The 19,951-nt window shown below is 41.1% G+C and overlaps 1 protein-coding gene across 1 annotated transcript in view; it reads right to left on the minus strand.

Annotated features, from left to right (window-relative positions):
* Positions 1-19,951, minus strand: part of AFF3 (ALF transcription elongation factor 3) — a 478,617-nt gene that overhangs the window by 165,596 nt on the left and 293,070 nt on the right. The window contains exons 8-9 of the mRNA XM_067563544.1: positions 15,186-15,222; positions 4,577-4,628 (exon numbers count right to left, since the gene is read on the minus strand). Of these exons, the coding sequence (XP_067419645.1) occupies positions 4,577-4,628; positions 15,186-15,222 (89 nt within the window). The remainder of the gene's footprint in view (positions 1-4,576; positions 4,629-15,185; positions 15,223-19,951) is intronic.

Below are 19,951 nucleotides of genomic sequence, written 5' to 3' on the forward strand. Positions count from 1 at the left end.
GAAAACCTCTTTGGGATGTACAGTTTTTAAACCTTCAGTGAAGCTTTGGTTAGATGACCCATGAACTCCTGTGGATAATAAGATAACCTAAAATGAAGATCTTCAGATCCAGAGTGCTTGTGATTTTAAAAAATATATTTAGGCAGGGTTCAGTCTAGTCACTAGTAATATGAATCCATTGGGAGAAAACTCTAGTGTGCTTAAATCCTCCTTATTGACTGAACATGTCAATGCAATCTTTTAGGCAATTTCCCACAGCCATTTTGCACACGGACTCTAATTAAAGTCAGTGCAATTTTTGTGCAAAAATTGATGCCAGGATATAGCCTTACACTGACTTTCTCGATAGTCTTCTTGGGTTTGTCACACACTAACATTTGTCTCAATTTATCAGTAGTGCTAGGATAAGGGTCTTTATTTATGTTCTTTACTGGGGTCTTCTGAGATCCAGCAAATAAAGAGCTTTATAAACATTAAGTTAAGTGGTAAATATTATCAGAGTTAATTCATGCAGAAACATATCTAGAGAGTTAATGCATGTAGAAATAAAACATGCTTACCACTGGCTATACGTTTACTAAAAAAATTCTTCCAGGCTTCTCTGCTTTGAAAGGCTGCAAATACTACCGTTGGTCAAGTGACTCAGGAGAAACCCAGCCGAAGTTGTGATTCTGTTTTTGCTGTCCTGCAGCATGCTGGCTAAGGGTAGGGTAATCCTAGGATCCTAGGATTGCCAACCCTCCAGGATTGGAGTCTCCAGGAATTAAAGATTAATCTTTAATTAAAGATTATGTCATGCAATGAAACCGCCAGGAATATGTCCAACCAACATTGGCAACACTGTATGAGGAAGATTTCATGTAAGTGTTCAGTTCAATGTCTCTGCCTGATTCACAGGGGTGACACACCTGTCTCTTTGAAGCTGTGCAAATAATGTTTGGATGGTGGCAGTAAATCTAGACAAAGGATGAATAAACTGCTATTGTAGCCATGTGCGTTTGGTTTGCATACGTAGCTTGTAAAAAGCAGAAAAAATACTTTAGTTAGGGGGAAAAAAAAACAACTTGCTCCTCCCGTTTTTTCCCCTCTCACTTTTATCAAGGCCAATATGACCTGTTCTGTGGGTTGGTTGTTTTTTTTTAAAGATGAGAGTCCTTTAAAGCTCTTCACTGCTCCTTCCTTCTGAAATGCCACTTGTTCTCTATTGACATCAGCAGGCTCTTTAAACACTCCTACTGCTTAGAAATCTTCCCCAGGAGCGTTAACTCAGAAAAGTAGTTAATGTTCTTAAGCTCAAGGACTCCTTAAAATTCCCCATTTCTCTGCCAAAGATTCATGCGCCCCCTCCACTGCACAACTACACACTTACTAAAATTAATCAAAATGGCTTCCTCATCCCTTCTTCAGTCTTTGCAGGTTCTGGGTTCTGATGTGAAGGCTCACACTCTGGCTGGACATTTTTTCAAGATTTCTTTGCCAGTTGCAGAATTGGTCTGGGTGATACCTTTTGACTACAAGCTAAAGTGATCTGTAGGATGAGAATAAGGCAATTATTGTATACTAGTTTGTTTATGTGTGTGTATGTGTATACATGTGTGTGTGCGCACACATTCACATGTGTGGATTGTAGTGTCTCAGTGTATTGTCCCCTGTCTACTATTTTAATACCAGGTGCAATTTGATTCATTAGAAATTTTTTAAAACATCAATATTCAGAAATGTCTAAAGATGCAGTGGATTGGGTTAGCATTGATGTATATTGGGAGAAACCCCATTAAAGCCAATTAAGTTACACTGATGTAAAATCAGTGTCAGCAAAAGGAGAATAAGACACAACCCTTTGTGTCTGTATGCACACTAGTAGTATTTATATTTACTTCATTGTAACATTTTGGCATTCAGCTTTCTGTTAAATAATTTAGAAAATTTTATCTTAGGGTAAGTCTTCACTGACAGTGGCAAATTCGCTGCTATCAGATCGATCTATCTGGATCGATTGAGCGGTCAGTGAAGACCCGCTCAATCAATCCAGAAGTTGACATATTAAAACCATCCCTTCAAGTGGCGCAGTGCAGTGAAGACGTCACGTAGAAGAGGAGTTACGAAGTCAACGGGAGTTTCACAAGCTACTTTGCATAGCTTGCGTAACTCCCGTCGACTGCCGCCGAATTTGAAGATAAGTGTAGATCAGGCCTTACTAAGGTCTTTGGCTGTTTTTGCTTTCCCTTCTCTCTCTTTTCATACTTTCACCCCTATTTTTCTTTCCTGCTGCTCTATGTCTTGTATCTCTTCCTCTATCTTTCAGTCTCTGTTTTTCTCTTTCCTTCCCTGTACCACAATCTACAGTACCTTGTTTCTCTTCCTCCTCCTTTCCCTGCATTGTATTTGTAACCTACCTCCCTCATTTCCTTTCAGGCTCTCCTTCTTTCTGTATCTCTTTTTCCCCCCAATAATCTTCCTAAATATAATGGTTTCCATTTAAAAAGTTACCATTTACCAATAGTTACCAGTTTTTCCCTGTTTTTAAAATAGGAATGAACATCAGTACCTCGAGACCCTGCTGTGTGGTCACTATTGGCAAATGGTAACAATATACAGGTGACCCCTGTAAATGCATTACATTAGAAAGCATGCTTTACAGTGATAGACTCAAGGAGCCCAATCTATTTAGTTTAGCAAAAAGAAGGCTAAGGGGTGAGCTGATCAAAGTCTGTAAGAATCTACATGAGCAACAAATATTTAATAATGGGCTTGGCTATCTAGCAGAGAAAGGTATAACATGATCCAATTGCTGGAAGTTGAACTTAGACAAATTCAGACTGGAAATAAGGCATACATTTTTAACAGTGAGAGTAATTAACCATTGGAACAATTTACCAACAGTCATGGTGGATTCTCCATCACTGACAATTTTTAAATCAAGATTGGATGTTTGTCTACAAGATAGGGTCTAAGAATTATTGTGGAGCAGTTCTATGGCCTGTGCTATACAGGAGGTCAGGCTAGATGATCACAATTGTCCCTTCTGGCCTTGGAATCTATGAAGTAGAGTGTATACAGTTTCAATGCGGTTCAATGAGACCATTCATTGGGTAAGATACTATTGAACATGAATAAGACTGTCACAGTCTGGTCCAATTTATTTAATAAAGCCCACTAATGACACTGTATCTAGTCTGCCACAAACGAATTTTAGAATTTCTTCATTCACACTATGCAACTTACAGAATTTTAATGAAATTTTACTAAGCAAAATAAAACCTTTTTTATATCCACACTATAAAATATGACACGACCCCAAGATTACATCAGAGTATAATCTCTGCTTACATTTTACATATTAAATATCAGCAAAAATAAGTGTTCATTTCTCCATGATACCTCCAGATGGCATTAAAACACTTCTCCTTTAAGTTTTTATTGCAGTATCATTTTTTTTTAAATGGTAATCATTGGAAGCATTCTATACCAACATACACTATTAACCATTCTCAACAACCATATTATCAGAAGGCATAAAGCTGTTAGCACTTTGTTTACTAAACAAGTTTGACTAAATATGCTAACATAATGTAACTGCATTTTACTGCAAAATCTACAGGGCAGGCCATTCATAGACTATGTCAAATCTTTTTTCTAGATTCATTTCCAGAAGATTTTTAATATTTATATCAGAAATCAAAACATTCAACAATCACACTTATTGTACCTTCTTCTGTAACTACTCTTGACCATGTAACAAATAGTGATGCCTTGCAAGACTTACATGATCTACACTCTGAATTTAAATAACAGGATCCAGACAAGAAATTACAGACAAGGTGCACTCTAAAATTCACATGACTGCACTGTGACAAGAATTTTTCCTCCTCTCAAATGGGATAAAAAGGCTGAAGAAATTCAAATTTCTCCTAACTTGTGAGTGAAAGAAAGTTTGCTCATCTAGCCTGTTTTTCGTTGTAATTTTTTTAAAAACTTTGAGTCCCTCTGTTTGAAGAGTTGGTTTATTCTAGTAACATTAAACAGTTCATTCCTTTGTACACTGAAAAAAAATTGTAAAAACCTCTACCGTTGCATTAGAGTGAAGGTTAACACTGATATATTACAAGTGCCTGTTCCCATCTATTTCTCAACTGCTTTTGTTAATTCAAAAACATCAACAAAATTGTGAGAGACCAGAGGTAGCTGTAATTGGATTTCAAGTAATTCAGAGGTGAAGTTGCAGACTGCACTCTTTTAAAATTACATCAGTACATCAAAGGCATATGGGACATGATATCCTCTGGAAAATGTGACAAACTTCTGCAGCTTTAAGGTAGTGTTGAACCTCTCCAGTTGTAAAAGCCAACCTTACCCACTCCATCAAAAATAATTTAATATTTATTCAGCTGGATACGGAGCAATCTCACTTTTCAAGATCTCCTGCATTAAGGATGCTAATGATTTATGAACAATTAACTATGCATCATTACTTAAAAGCCTTTTTAAGAATAGCATCAGTGAAAGAGCTTCATCTTAATGAAAACAAACAGACAAACATTATTTGGTGTGGCAAAGCAGACAGAAACTGACTTACGAAGTATGTGATGCACTGTTTTCTGGATTCTTTGGCTCAGCATCACCTTTCCCTTAAAAAAGAAGAAAAATAACATGAAAAGTGAGTGAATATGAAAATCTTTAAGGTGTTAGAGATCAATACATTATCATGCTAATTTTAATACAGATCACTGTGACCGTGCAGCTGCTGCTCCACTTTGTAAGCAAGCAGGTGTGGAGAAGGCAAAGAGGATCAGGGAACAGGTGAATCTATGGCTCTTTTCCCTTCCGCTCCTCAAGTGCTGCCCAGCAGAGCTGCCTGGAGCCACAGGGGGAAGTAAGATGCATCTTTTCAGGGCCACAGTAAATTACTTCCCCTTGCTTATACAAAAAGAGAGGCCCAGTCATAATTCCCCTCCCAGGACAATGGTCACATATGCTGCCCCTTACACAGTGCTGAGGGTCACTGCCCTAATCTAGCAGTCATTAAAGAGAAACATGGTAGGTCTGAAAGGCTTGAGATGGCTGGATTTTTGTTTTGTTTTGTGGTTGGTATTGTACTACCTTGCTTACACACCATTTATAATCTGAGTGGAAAATATTGCTTCTATGCTAGCCAACTGGCCAGGCACTTGTTTATCAGTGGGCGCTGAAGTACTGTTCACACACAAGTTCGTGATGAGTAGGAGATGAAAAGCTTGAGTGTGACTATCTTACAGATGGGACCAGTGTTCCTCCATTATGTTTTAATGAGTTTTGGCAAACCAAAATTCATGTATATTCTGTGAAAAAATATGTGATAAGCTTTCTTTGGTCAAATTGTTTCAGTGGTTTTTTGTGTGAAGCACCTGATTCACACCCATTGAACTCAATGGAAAATCTCTAATTGACTTTTGGATCAGTCCCCAAGACATTACAATAAATTCAGCGTTACATATTAATTATTGTTGCCAAAGTTCTCAAGTTTGATTTCCACTAAATCAAAGGTGGAAGAACTTGGGTTATGAAATGAACCTCCGAGGAGAAATATTGGCCCTTTTGAAGTCAATGGGAGGTTTGCCATCTATTTAAATGGATTTCACTCCTGGTATTTTTCTAGGACATTCCTGAAACAAGCCGAAATAGTTGTTCAAGACAGTTATGCTTCTAGGAGCAGAGGTCTAGCAAAGGAGCGTCTGGTTAGCTTATACACTTGTCTCGTGATATGTTGGTACCTGCAACAGATGTTTCTAGGCCTTCTAAGCTCGGGGGGAAGGTTTCCCTGAAACATTGCTAACCTTTGGGAAGGAGGGGGAAAAAATCAGTGTTCCTGTCACCAATCAGCCTTTGAAACTAGGCCCATAGCTTTAAACCAATCAGAAACATGGGGATGAAGCTAATCACATCTATTTTTATCAAACTTTTGATAATGATTACAAAGAACGATTACAAGATAATAATTTTTATATTTTATATAATTACATTGCACTTTCAAAATATTAATTAAGACTCAACCCCTATGAGTCCATTTTACAGACTTGATTAAGAGGAAGAGCTGTTGAAGGAGTTACTCAAGATCACACAGTGAGTTTTGTCTGGGACAGGAATAGAACTCAGGAATCCAGACGCCAAGAGCCAACTAGTAGATGCCTTCTCCACAAGTTGCTTTAATTAAAATATAAGTACCTGTGGCATCATTTTCTCCCAAAGAAAACAGGGTTATATTGGGGACAAGGGGAAGATAAGGTCTGAGTATTTGGTTGTGACTAGACATGGGCCAGAGGTGAAGTACAAATTTGAATCCAAACCTCTCAAGTCTTGTGATGTTCAGATTCAGTTGTCAGTATGGAGCTGGGAAATCTGGATCTGGCTCTGAATTTCCCAAAGTTCAGGTGGGGTTTGGATCTGTTGTTTTGGTTTAGTTCCATGGCCAGTTGTGCGCCTTACACCCATATACACTGGATATACTGCACAAGGACAACAATATGTCTTGAAGTATTGGGCAGTACCAGATCTACATCCCAAAACAAATGATAGCTCAAAATAAGAAATCAGCAACTGTTCGTCTTTTTTTCAACAGAGATATTCTATTTGTAACTGTCATGGGGCTGCTATGCCCCACCACAGGTGTTGGGTCACGTATGCTGGGAAGGCAGGGAAAAGCTGTAGAGCCACTGGTTAGGTCTCCCATTAGCAGCCCTGACTACCAAACATGGTCATATGGCCCAATGGCCCAAGTCAATAGAACAGCCCTTCCAGTCAGGGCAGTTTGGCCTTGTAGCCGGAGTCAATAGAGATTGCATCAAAGTAAGAGATGGCACTGACTCCTCTAAAGTCTATATAGAACTTCATGGTTCCATTGGGCTTGGGACCAGGATGATGGGGCACCACCATTCACTCTGGGATTCTTCTACCACCCTCAGTGCCCGCATTGCCTCAAGTTCCTTCTAGACCATGTCCCACATCTTCCTGGGAAGTGGATGGTGGGCTAATCACAACAGACCCTGTCGGAACCAGTGGGGTACCAACAGCTGATGGCGTTCTTTTCCAGTCTGGGGCACCCAAGTCATCTGATAAAGGCGGTCTTTGTGGACCTCTAATATGGGAACTTTCACTCAGGCATAGTCCAAGGCCTTGCGAAGGTCAAGGTTATGATAGGTGGTTTGTGCCAGGCCAATCATATAAGGTTCTAGTAGGGTGGCCCAATGTTCTGTGGGCAAGTGGGCTGCTGTCATAGATCATTCAAAAGTGATGAGGAATGCCTCGGGTTTGGCTCCAGGCCCCATCTTGGTGAGCCTCACCAGCAGTCCCGACAGGCATCCCCTGACCCGCCCTCTGAGAAGACTGATCTTGATGGCCCTGCTGGCTGCATTAGCGTCACCACCTGTTGGATCAGGCGTTCCTGTTGGGTCTGGCACTGGGCAGTCAATTCTCAAAGCAGCTGCTGTTGTTGCTCCAGATGCTGTGTCATTTGGAGCTGGTGTTGGCTGGTGATCTGTTGCATCAGCTGGGCCTGTTGTTACTGCTGCTGGGCCACCTGTTGCTGCTGACTTTCCAACACCGACTTTTCCAACAGCTTCTCAGTGTCCATGTATGGTTGGAGAGGTGGTCTCACTGTCTAATCCAGGGGTGTCAAACTCATTTGCTATGGCGGGCCAGATTGAATTAAATGTACTTCAAGTGGGTAATAGATACCAAAAATCAAAATACTAGGCACTTTTGGAGCGCTGTGTCTCATGCACACAGCGCTCCACGCGCTGCTGCCAGAGTACACAGATCTTGTGGCAGCGCGAAACACCGTGAGATCTCGCGGCATTGTACTCTCTGGCGACAGCGTGCGCTGTCGCAAGGTCTCGCAACATTGTACCCTCTTGCGGCAGCACCTGACGCCGCCAGAGAGTACAATGCCTTGAGATGTCACGGCAGTGTGCGCTGCCACCAGGGGCCAGACCTAAAAGTTTGGTGGGCCGTATCCGGCCTGCGGGTTGGATGTTTGACACCCCGGGTCTAATCACCTCTTGTGGACCTTTCAGCAAGTCCCTGGTTGATGCCCATGTTCTCCACCAGATTGTCACAGAGCAGGTACGCCCCGCCATGGGTGTTGGGTCATGTATGCTGGGAAGACAGGGAAAAGCTGTAGAGCCACCAATTAAGTCTCCTGTTAGCAACCCTGACTACCAAGAGTCAATATAGTGGCCCTTCCAGTCAAGGCAACATGGTCTAGTGGCTGGAATCAATAAAGTGACTGTAGCCAGCGTGGCCTAGTGACCGGAGTTAATAAAGCGGCCTTCTAGCAGGGGAAGTGTGGCCTAGTGGCCTGAGTCAATACGGCGGCCATTCCAGTCAGGACAGCTTGGCTTAGTAGCTGGAGTCAATACAGCAGCCCTCTAGTCGAGGCAGCGTGGCTTAATGGCCCTTTGGAATAGTGGGTGCTGGCTAGGAGGTACGGCACCCAGGTTAGTGGGGCTCGGGCCCACCCTGCTCCTCCAAGCGTCAGGCCAGGGTCCTGTTGGTGGAGGGATTATATGCCACCGATCAGTGGGGATCCTTCTGAAACATATTGAATGGTTCCCCAATTCTCCCACTGTAGCACTGTTCAAGTCCCCTGGGCTACTTCCTACCCTATCTCCCATGGCACCAATCCCCAATTCTCCAGTGCCTCCAGGGTCCTCGGCTGGTGCCACTCCTGGTGGTTTGGTCCTTTCCCTGGGTTCGTCCGCCACCCTATAATCCATCTGGGGCTTGGCGTGCTTTTGCTCTGGGGCCAGAGTCTGCAGATGTTCCCTGGAGAGAGCCGGTGGTGGCATCCTCCCTCCTCGGCAGCCAGCCCAGACTGAGCTTCCTTTTGTACCTTGCTAACTAATACTAAAACTAATACTTTTGTAAATAACACATTAGTATAGTGAGCATTGGTGTGTTTGCATGCAAACGTGGGGTGAAGTCCTGAGTAACTGGTTGGTAGCTGTACCAACTGGAAAACCTGCACTTTTTTAGTTCTGCTCTTAGCAGCACTTATAGTTGTGGCAACAAGGAAAGCAGAATAATGCAGGGATGCTATTTAGCCAAATACAATATTAATGAATTACTCTAAAGTGAATGTTTGCATCTGCTTTGATGCTGATAATCACTTAACATTTTGGAGGAAGGGAGGGCAATTGTAGAGTATAAGAGCAACAGAGAGAATGGAGAATTAATGCCCTACCGACTCCAAGGAAAGAGAATTGCACCCTAACTCCAAGGAACCATAGAAAATTGAGAAAAAAGTGTATTTACTAAGGATGAATGATATTTAAAGATTTGGAATTCAGATTTAGTTTGATAAGCACAGTAAAAGGGAGTTGCTTATCTGAACTACTTGACCTTTTTGAGCCCACTTTGATCCACACTCTGAAATCTTGTCTTTCAAGTTTTCACATAAACAGCCACAGCCAATCTGACCCGTCCTCCTCTTAGTTGAAGGTACTATTGTGGGGGACAGGCAATTAAACAATTAGCTAAACCTCTTTAGCTCCAGGTGTCATTTTCTGGGCAGGTTATGAGGCCCTTTGCCTCCTCCACCTCAGTCTTCTGAAGCTGGCCAGGAGTCCAATTTAGGGTTGCCAATTTTCTAATTTCTGAAAACACGACTCTGCTGCCCCACCTATCCTCAAGAGGCCTTGCCCTCTGCCCTGCCTCTACCCGAGACCTCTCCCCTGCCCCACCTTTTCCCCTGAGGCCCTGCCCCTGCTCTGCCTCTTCCCTTGAGGCCCTGCCTCCCGCTTGCTTCTCTCTCCCCTCCCCTCATCTCTCACTGCTCTCCCCCCTCCCCTTCCTGGTCACTCGATACTCTCCACTTCCCTTCCCCTCCCAACTGGGATCCCTCTGCTCCAGGTTTGGGATGGGAGCTGCAGCCTGATGCGGAGCCTGCTGCCTGCCTGCCCACGAGATGGAAATAGGAGGCGGTCCAGGCTGAGCAGGAATTGGTGCGGGTTGATGAGCTGATGCCTCCCCACTCCCCCCATCTGGGGTAACCAGACTTTTGGTGTGAGGGATAGAGGTTATGCAAAGTAAAAGTGGCCTTAAGTGATATGCAGCAAGAAAACTTGTTCTCTTTTGACACCACAGAAAAGTTAAAAATTTGGTACAGGGTAAGAAAATGAACACGGGTGTTCAATGTGAACACGGGTGAACAATGTGTGCTTTGTGTGGTAAACATGCTTGCCACGCTCCGTACCCTGCAGCCAGCAAGATCATGCCATGACTAATGAAGATACTTCCAGACCCTCGCCTAACATGCAATGCTTGTCCAGGATAGAATGTGTAAATTTTGTGTGGATACGCTTCTTGAAAGTCATATATTTCCTACTCATATTAGTTGGCTTCAAGGAATATGAAGGGATAAGATGAACCTTTTGTATCAGTATAGACAACGTGGTGCTCATAGGTCAGCTGAAGAGCCAGTAGAATGGGGTTTCTCCAGTACTTTCATGAGATGTACTCCAAACATCATATAAAGCATGACACAGTGCAATAGGTAAGGGTGTATCTAAAAGTTCCTCCAGTATGCGAGCTACACACTTCTTCAGAGTCCTATACAGTCTTTCCACTATGCCATTTCCTTGGTGATGGTACACAGTGAATTTATAATGTAGTGTACCAATCCTCATCAGAAAGTCTTCAAACTGTCTTAGTAGAAAAGGTATCTCTTTATGAAACAAGGCACTCTGGTAGGCCAAGCATTGCAAATAAAGTGGTTAGGCAAAACATTAGTTCCTTAGAGTTAAGTGCCTTGTGAAATTATGACTACAAAGGGATAATGGGAGTAATCATTTTATAACAGCATCTTTTGCAAAACTGCACTTGGCCACATTCAACTTTATGCCAGCTTGTTGAAGTCAGGTTAGTACCTAGTCCAAAATAGCATTATATTCAGGAAGCATTTTAGCAAAGATGAGAATGTCATTCAAATAACAACACACACCCTGGCAGAGGTAGAGGTGGAGTGGCCACTTGAATGGTTCCTTACAATATGTGCAAACTACATATACTAAACAATCTGATCCACCTTGCATTTTGCTGTGATGCTGGGAGTTCTTTTTCCAGACCAGAAGAAGAGCTGTGTGTGGCTTGAAAGCTTGTCTCTCTCACCAACAGAAGTTGATCCAATAAAAGATATTACCTCACCTACCTTGTCTCTCTAAAATCTGTGCAGTCAGATGTTGCCATTTTTCTTGTATATGATCACCATAGGTGAACTCCAATTCACAGGCCCTTCCACCTCTTGAATGATGCCATTAACTTTCATGTGCTTCAGTTCTACTCAGATCTTGTCCACAAGTGCAGGAGGTACATGATTTTCAGGAAGTGCAGAAGGCTTGGTGTTCAGATCCAACTGTAGAGAGTATGCATATCCCATGGACAGAACACTGTCACGGTTAAATAAATCATAGCGTCTCCGAATGACATGTTGGGTATCCCCTTCCGTTCTAGCTGACATAACTACTCCTCAGGTGTCCTGTGCAAGTTCATGCATAATACCAAGATGCAAGCTCACATCTTAAGAACTCAATGGAAAAGGATTTGCAGCAGTACTTTACTAATGTTAAATTTTGCAGTCAAGGCTATCCCTTTGTACTGCACAGAGCAAACAACTTCACCCACTCTCTGTAAAGCATACATATTCCAAGCTTCTATAACCACTGTAGTCAGGCAGATGTCCAGATTATGAACTAACCCAGCTGGGAGAACGTTAACTTCAGCGCCCATGTCCACCCTGCACTTCAACAGTGTACCATTACAATATGATAATTCCAGCACTTTGCCATGAGATTGTACTAAAGGAAACACCTGGTCTCAGGTAAAGTTGGTGTTGTGCAGCTCTATATTTACAGTATGCCCTTCAGGCTTCCCATCTGTGTGAACCAGTGTACTGCAGCACACTGATTTAAAGTGTCCTTCCTTCCCACAAGCCTGGCACATAACAGTTCTAGCTGGGTAGGAAGTGAAATTGGCCACGTGACCACAGTGGAAACAGTGAGGAGCTGGTGACTTTCGATGCTAAGGCCGTGGAGCAGGAGTGAACAGTGCTGTATGACTCTGGGCAATGGAACTGGAGAAGCAGCTAATGGTTTAAGTGTAGACACAAAGGTAGCAGCAGTCTCAGACATAGCACCCCTCTCAGCCCAAGCCCTCTCAAATGCCTCACTCTTAGCAACTTCGGCTTCAAACGTTTGAGTTCTAGCTTCTTCAACCCATTGGAATAGGCAGTCACTGGCTATGCCAATCACAAAAATATCCCTGAGCTTAATCATCATAACATCCCCGAATTCACAGTCAAGGGCCCACTGCCACAAATTACATGCAAACTCACATATTGCTTTGTTGGGCTAGTGGCAAACTTCAAAAAGCATTTTCCTCTTTGAGAGAACAGAATCACCAGTCCCAACATACTTGTTGAGGTGCTGCACAGACATATCAAAGGAAGATGCAGGCTCTTTGAGTCCATCACAAATACCCATGCCATCACAAACTAAGCAGTTCTGCAGCAAGGGTAACCTAGCAGCATCAGAGAGTTGCAGGATCTGCATATAGTTCTGAAAATTCTGAATAAAGTATCAGCACTCAAAAGCTGAAGGATGTGCAGGCAGCATGAGTTGCAGAATAGAAGCACTTGTTGCTATAATGTTATGCTCTGGTGCATCCCAGAATACAATCCCCAAAACACAAGGAAAATGAAGCAAGACACACAGGTAGGTGGTCAATTAAAACATGTAACAGCCATGAAACAATTAAATCAGCAACAGTCTGAATGAAACATAACAGTCCTAAGGGTAAGGTAAGGTAAGGCTAAGGATAAGATTCTGCCACAGGTATTTTTAGTAAAAGTCAGGGACAGGTTGTGGGCAATAAACAAAAATTCACGGAAGCCGCAACTTGTCTCTGACTTTTACTAAAAATACCTTGGGGGAGGGGGAAAAACAGAGCTGTCGGGACTTGCACCTGCTCCAGCCTGTTGCTCCAATGGGCTGGCCCCCAGTCAGCTGTTTGGTGGCCTTGGGCTGGCTGCCGGTCAGCTGCTGGCTGGCCCTGCTGGGTGGTGGCCCCAGGGTTGACCGGCCAATCAGCTGTTTGGCAGCGGCCCAGGGACTGGCTGGCTGATCAGCTGTTGGTCAGCAGCCTGGGGTGGACAGCTGCTCCAGAAGTCTCGGATGTCCCAGAAAGTCATGGAATCTGCGACCTCCATGACCAAATAGTATTCTTACCAATGGCAGTATGTAGCAGCAGGCGCTCAGTAACTGCACACACCCAAAACTATGTACCCACCCTCCCTCAATACTTCCAGAAGAACAGAAACTGGATCACTGAGTTCAGAGAGCAGAAGTGAGGAAACAAACAGGAATATGGAGGAGGAAGCAAGGAGCAGGAAGGCAACATACGTACACATCAGTAATCATGGTAATGAACATATGAAACATATCATTAATGTTTGTAAAGTGCTTTGAGATCCTTGTATGGAAGACAGTTCAGAAATGCAAAATTATTATTATTTGTGGAGAAGGTGGTTTTAACAGCTGGAATCAAAATGTCTTTAATGACAAGCTTCAGACCACTCCCAAAGCAGAACTGATAATATGGAGGCTATTGGCTTACTGGGACACCAAAGACTTGAAGAAGGTAAAGCAGGATAGGAGCCATGTTGACACATCCCCAACAATGAACCATTTGTTAGAATTTCACAAAACCTCAAAACAAGCTTACAGTTTCGATCTGAGTTCTGGGCAAAGATTTGGCAGTGTGTGTATCTTATTTTATCCAACCTTGCTACCCACCTCAATATGAATTGTCTTTTTTATTATTAAAATTTTACAAGGACCATGAAATATGTAAAATAAAACACAGGAAAATGATGACCAAAGCCATCTACACATCATGAGATTCTGATGTCATCACAAACCACTCAAGCTCTGTGTGTATTATGCTCAGAATTCTTCAAGTGTTTGCACAGCCTTATCTATTATGGCTCTTTAGTGCTTCCTTCTCTCATTACTGTATTCATTATTTTTCTAGTGAACCCAATCCCCTTGCTTTTTTATTACTTCCTCAGGGCTGGTGCTCACAGCTATCAAACTGATGCTGACAATTAAGTGGCACCATCGCCTGCTTCTTCACAACACTGCCTTCCTTAGCAAAGTTCTGTACCATATTAATAGCCTGAAGTCTCCTAGCGTTCTCTTTCTGGGTGTCTGTCTCTCACACCCAGTGGGTGACCAGTCAGTTTCAAAGCCATGTCTACTGGCTCAGAGCATTTGTCATCTTCAAACACAGCTTAGCAATTTGCAAATAGTATTCTATGCTGGTTCACAGGTCATGAAGCTAAAAAATAGAGCCTTTGGTTGGGATGCTTTGATGTCATGAACAGGGTAGGGTCATGTACTTTTAATATGCTGGACAACATTAATATCAGTCAGGGGTGTCAGAGGAGAGGAGTAATACTTTGTTTCACAGAACAATTCAATCTTTTCTTTCAACACAGCTGCTAAGTGTTTTACCAACAACTAAATGTAAAGTCCTACTGTTTTGTAAGATAGTCTGTACATTTTAGCATGAGGACAGGCAAGGATGTGTGCAAAGCAAGCTCTGTACTCACCATTCTTGCCAAAATTATACACCAAAGGAAGCCCAAAACTATATGCTCTTTGAGACAGCATTTGTTATTTGTTTGGCATAATTCATCTATTCACCATATACAGTGACAGTGCCACAGCAAAAATAAATAAATAAAATAATAATAATAAAGCAGCCTCTCAGGAATTTTACGCAGTTTTGAGGTAGGGGCTGTGCGTGCATTTGTGTGTGTAACCCACTTCCTATCATTTATAAGAGCAACTCTTTTTCTTTTTAAAATCTCTCTCACATTCAGCAGAACTAGACATGATGGTGCAAACTGTTCCTTCCTCCACCCACCTAAGGGGATTGTTCCATCCCCTTCCCCAACATAGGTCACTAGTGATAGTGACTCCCAAGGTTCTGCACTTGGACAAAACTGTAGCCTGCTAGCTGAGATCCTGTACTGGACCAATATTCTTCATGTTTCCACTATTTTTTTTCCATCTATCCTATTGTTCACTTGTTTCTCACATTCACAGTCAGCGTCTCCACCACATCCAGCTATAAAGTGAGGTAATTCTTACTTGGATTGCTGTGTCCTGTAGATACCTGTTGCGACTCCTAAAATAATAAAGAAAAGCATACCATGTATTATTTTTTGGGTAATTTTTAGAGGCAGTAGTAGCTTGAATGTAAGTTACCTTAATCCTACTAAGCAGCTTTGTTAATCATTCATTCAGTCTAATCACAGAACATCATATCTAGCTATAAGAAGAAAATAAAATATTCTCTGGAAAATGCTTTTACTCTAGGCTTTTTATACATATCTCTCAACCATGGCCCTTTAATAGTATATTTTTTTCTATCTTCACTATCAATCTCCAGCTTATTATTCACTTATTACTCCACCAGAACTCAAGGGGCTATTACTTTCTACCAGGCTAGGTGAGAAGACAGACAGGCAGACAAATGATTATTTCTGAAGTTCTTGCCAATATTATTTCATAGGCCATCAGATTGTTCTGGGAGCAGCACAGCTAATATTTTCTCCTCACCTCGAGGATCTCAAGAGTCGCGTCCATAATGGATCAGGAAATTGATACCCACAGCATTGGAGAATGGAAGTTTAGACTCTGGTGCTATTAGCTACTAGACATACTGAAATACTAGGTTAAAATAAAAACCAAACCAACACCTAGTTTTCAAACATTGCCGTGGTAAAGTATCTCTGTATCTCAAGCTAGTCTTCAGTGGACCTGCAGATATGTATTTATCAGAAGTGGTTTTGTAACTGAACTTCACAAAAGCACTTAACCTATTTCTAGTGAAATATTTAGAACATTTTTGAAAAACACTGTTAATAGTCTGCCTTGCATTAAATCTCCCTAGTAGGTTTTTTCAAATCGGTTTTATTTTACATAATTAATTGCAATTATACACTGCGTTTAGACTCAACATATGAAAAATATTGTAATGTACCATATGTACTAACATCATATTGGTACTGTGGATGCATTACTGTGTATTATTTAAGGACTCTTGTTCTTTAGGTGCCTCCTACAATAGCTAAAGATGAAATCTCAGTTACCATAAACAGCACTTATATCATGCAGTTTTCAGTTTAGTGATTTCTCCAAAAATATTTCGAGCACCTTGGACTGTGTCACCCAGACTTTTTAACAAACATTTGGACAACTTAATGGTTCTAAATCATTTGAAGTCTTCCCACCCTTCTTTTTTAAAAATAATAAGCAATTAAATAAAATCAAATGTGTCTGACTGTCACTCAGGCTGGTCATCACTGGTTGGCTGAGCCACAAGAGAATGAATCATGAACTAGTCGAGGGAGGGCATTTCATACATAACCCCAATTCTGTATGAAATAAATACATTTTATAACACTATAGCATTTTCTGTGCATGCTGCAATTATGACAATAAAGATGGCAACATTGACAGAATAGGCATACATACCAATACATACATTATTTTCAAGGCAGAAGTTAGATTTTCAGCTAAAACCTTGATCGTAAGGGCAATACTGAGCCAACAGGCTCAATGCTGTAGCCACTTATTTTTTATTTACAGGAAAAAAATGTCATTAAGCAGCAATTATGACTGTAAACCTTTATTAATTATTTAAGGGAAAAAGCAATTGAGAAGTTAATAGTTTTCCTAAAAAGCAAAAACATGAAGAAGCCTGGACTTTTAAAGTTAAGGTTACCCAAATAAATAGAATGAAAAATACAGAAATTCAAAGTTAAAATAATCCAAATAACCCTGGCTCTTTTCTTATCCCTTATCCGCATAGATGTCTTCTTTCCTGCTCCCCAGTTACTGTAGGTTTGGACAGGAAGTTTTTTATGGCAATCTTAAATCCAGTAAGGACTTGATCATGCTTCATTAAAATCAATGGGAATTTTTCCATTGATTTGAATGGGAGCACAGATGAGCTCCAAAGGGTTCAGTCCCATAGCACCTCTCAACAACTTCAACTTGCAATTAGGTCAGTGGCATTGAATTGGGGACATTCAGAATCTTGACTGATCACATCTTAAATCCATTCTAGATTTGCAAATTGCCTGTGGAGTCAGGGATCTCCAGACTGCATGGCTTTGATTAGGGATTTGCATGTCTACAATACGCATTTGTTATTCGCTGTCATCCTACAGACCGACAATGACCTGACTGTACAATAAGTGGTGGAGACCTTTGGCTTGTCGGAGAGGATATGTTGCCCTTTAATGGAGGCTAGAGAGTCAGAGACTAATCTGCCACATGGAGGCAGCTCCATACTAGATCAGCTTCCGGACACTGACCCATTCCCCCAGCTGACCAGAAGAGAAAGGGACTATTTATTATTTATGCTCATGTCTGTGCAGTAAAAACCCTCTTTTCAACTGGACCAGGCTGAGCAGATGCTTAATTTTTGTCCAGTCCTAAGAGGTTAATAGACCCATAGATACAAGCTACGATCAGTGCAACATCTCACAGTATGGCACAATTTTTTTACATTTTAAACTGTCTACTTTGAGGGACTTGTCCCAACTATGATAATTTATGATGAGGAGATATAAAAGCCTGTCTTTTTCTGTCTTTTTTAGTATAATCTCAAAAAGAACAGGAGCAGTTTGCTGTAGCGATATGATGACAGGTACACTTGAATTTAAATGCTACTCCAGCACACAGTCAAACTGTTAATCGTTCTAGGCATCGTTTTTTTCAAATCTTAAAAGCAATTATATTTGGTAAAGGTGAGTTATTCACATCTGTAGAGTTCTTTTCCAATTCACCCGTTCTAGCTTTTTAAAATCAACAAGAATAAAAGAGTAATTAACTGACCACCATAAAGATGAAATGACACCAATGTTGAGCTTCTGTTAAGAATGTGCATGCAATACACTTGTGAAAAGAGACTGGTTTTCTGAGAGTGGAGAAAGTGGTACCCAGACACCACAATGATGGGTGACCTCATAAAATTGTACATAGCTACATGGAAATTGAGTACCTAATCTGCTTTCCGAGACACCTGAAATCTCTGCAAAAATGAAAGAGCCATGCAATCACCGGAATTAACCACATTCACTTCTCACACAACAAAGTAGAGAATACATGAACATGAAAGCTTTCTCCCAAGCACAAGCATGCTCTTAATTACCAGATTTAATTATTTATTTAAACTTTATTTATTAAGATGTTTGTAATGAAATTACAGCAGACTAATTCATGGTCATTTGTACCTAACAAAGAAGAGAGAAAATCACATATGTTGTGTCATATCATGCACTGATTCAATTATCTTTAAGCTTTGAAAAATGAGAAATAAAGATACTCACACTGCCTCTTTCTAGTAAATTTAAGAGCATAGATTAATCCCACAAAGAAAGGAAATTCAAAATTAAGGATAAAATGTACCTTTATGCCCTCTACTATGTAAAGGGTTGTTTCTGGTCTGCTCTCTTTAATGCAGTGGTTCTCAACAGAGGTACGTGTACCCCAGGGGGGTATGCAGAAGTCTTCTGGGGTACATCAATTCATTTGGATATTTGCCTAGTTTTACAACAGGCTACATTAAAAAGCACTAGCAAAGTCAGTACAAACTAAAATTTCATACAGACAATGACTTGTTTATACTGCTCTATATACTATACACTGAAATGTGAGTACAATATTTATATTCCAATCGATTTATTTGATAATTATATGGTAAAAATGAGAAAGTAAGCAATTTTCCTGTAATAGTCTATTGTGACACTTCTGAATTTTTATGTCTGATTTTGTAAGCAAGGAGTTTTTAAGTAAGGTATAACTTGGGGATACGCAAGATAAATCAGACACTTGAAAGGGGTACAGTAGTCTGGAAAGATTGAGAGCCAGTGCTTTAATGCACTCGTGGTGAGATGATGAAGGATGTCCAGTACAATATTGCATATTTCAAATTTGACACTGAATTCTCTTTCTTTGTGGATTTAACTTGGACTTTTAACATTCATGTAAGTTTAATTTTTATGTTGTATATACAGTGTGTGTGTGTGTGTGTATAATAATGATATTTATAACCTAGTTATTTAGCTTTAATTTCTAGAATGATTTCAAAACCAGTTTATCTGCAATTTTAGTAACCTCTGAAACTTTAATTGCCTAATAATAAACTGCAAGTCTCAAGCTGTCAGACCACTAATTAGCTGAGATAGAGGTTAAAAGTAGTTCAGTATATGTGAGAATCAATGATGCTGATATTCTATTTGTATGGAAAGAATGAGCAAAAATACTTTGTATCCTTCGAAGAAGGCAGGAGTCCTCCAAGTCCATAAGAATGCAGAGGATCCCTCTACTTTTCCCCTTCCCCAACTCACAAATGCCCTCGGCTGCAGTGGCATTCCCTGCAGCCGAAGGGGGTTGGTATGCTAATTCTTCCTCTGGAGTCCATCAATACTGTGCCTTGAGCTGGCTGGAAGAGTCACTAAAAATGAGCTGTGCTGGTCTCACATCATTCACACAAAGAATGAACAAGCTGCCTTCAGCATCCTAGTCGCTGTATATCTGCCTGGAAGTAAGGGACAAAGCTTATGTACTGAATTTAGATCCCTCACTTGTCCTAGTGTTGCTGTTAGATTGCCAGGCATATGTCTGTGAGTAATCTACAGTGATCTGGTATGGCATAGAGGTTTTATCAACATGAATTTGGGATAGTCACACTGCTCATGACTGGGAAAGGGTCTAGTGAATTATGCAGGCCATCCCAAATGAATGCTGATAAAACCTACACAAAACCATTGTCTAATCTATGCACACACCAGATATGTTAGAGAAAATAAAAATAACTGGTTTATGAATGTTTTAGAAACTTT

Source organism: Emydura macquarii, unplaced genomic scaffold, assembly GCF_026122565.2.
Source record: "Emydura macquarii macquarii isolate MOO-44397 ecotype Brisbane River unplaced genomic scaffold, CSIRO-AGI_Emac_v2 contig_2531, whole genome shotgun sequence".
Lineage (NCBI taxonomy): Eukaryota > Metazoa > Chordata > Testudines > Chelidae > Emydura > Emydura macquarii.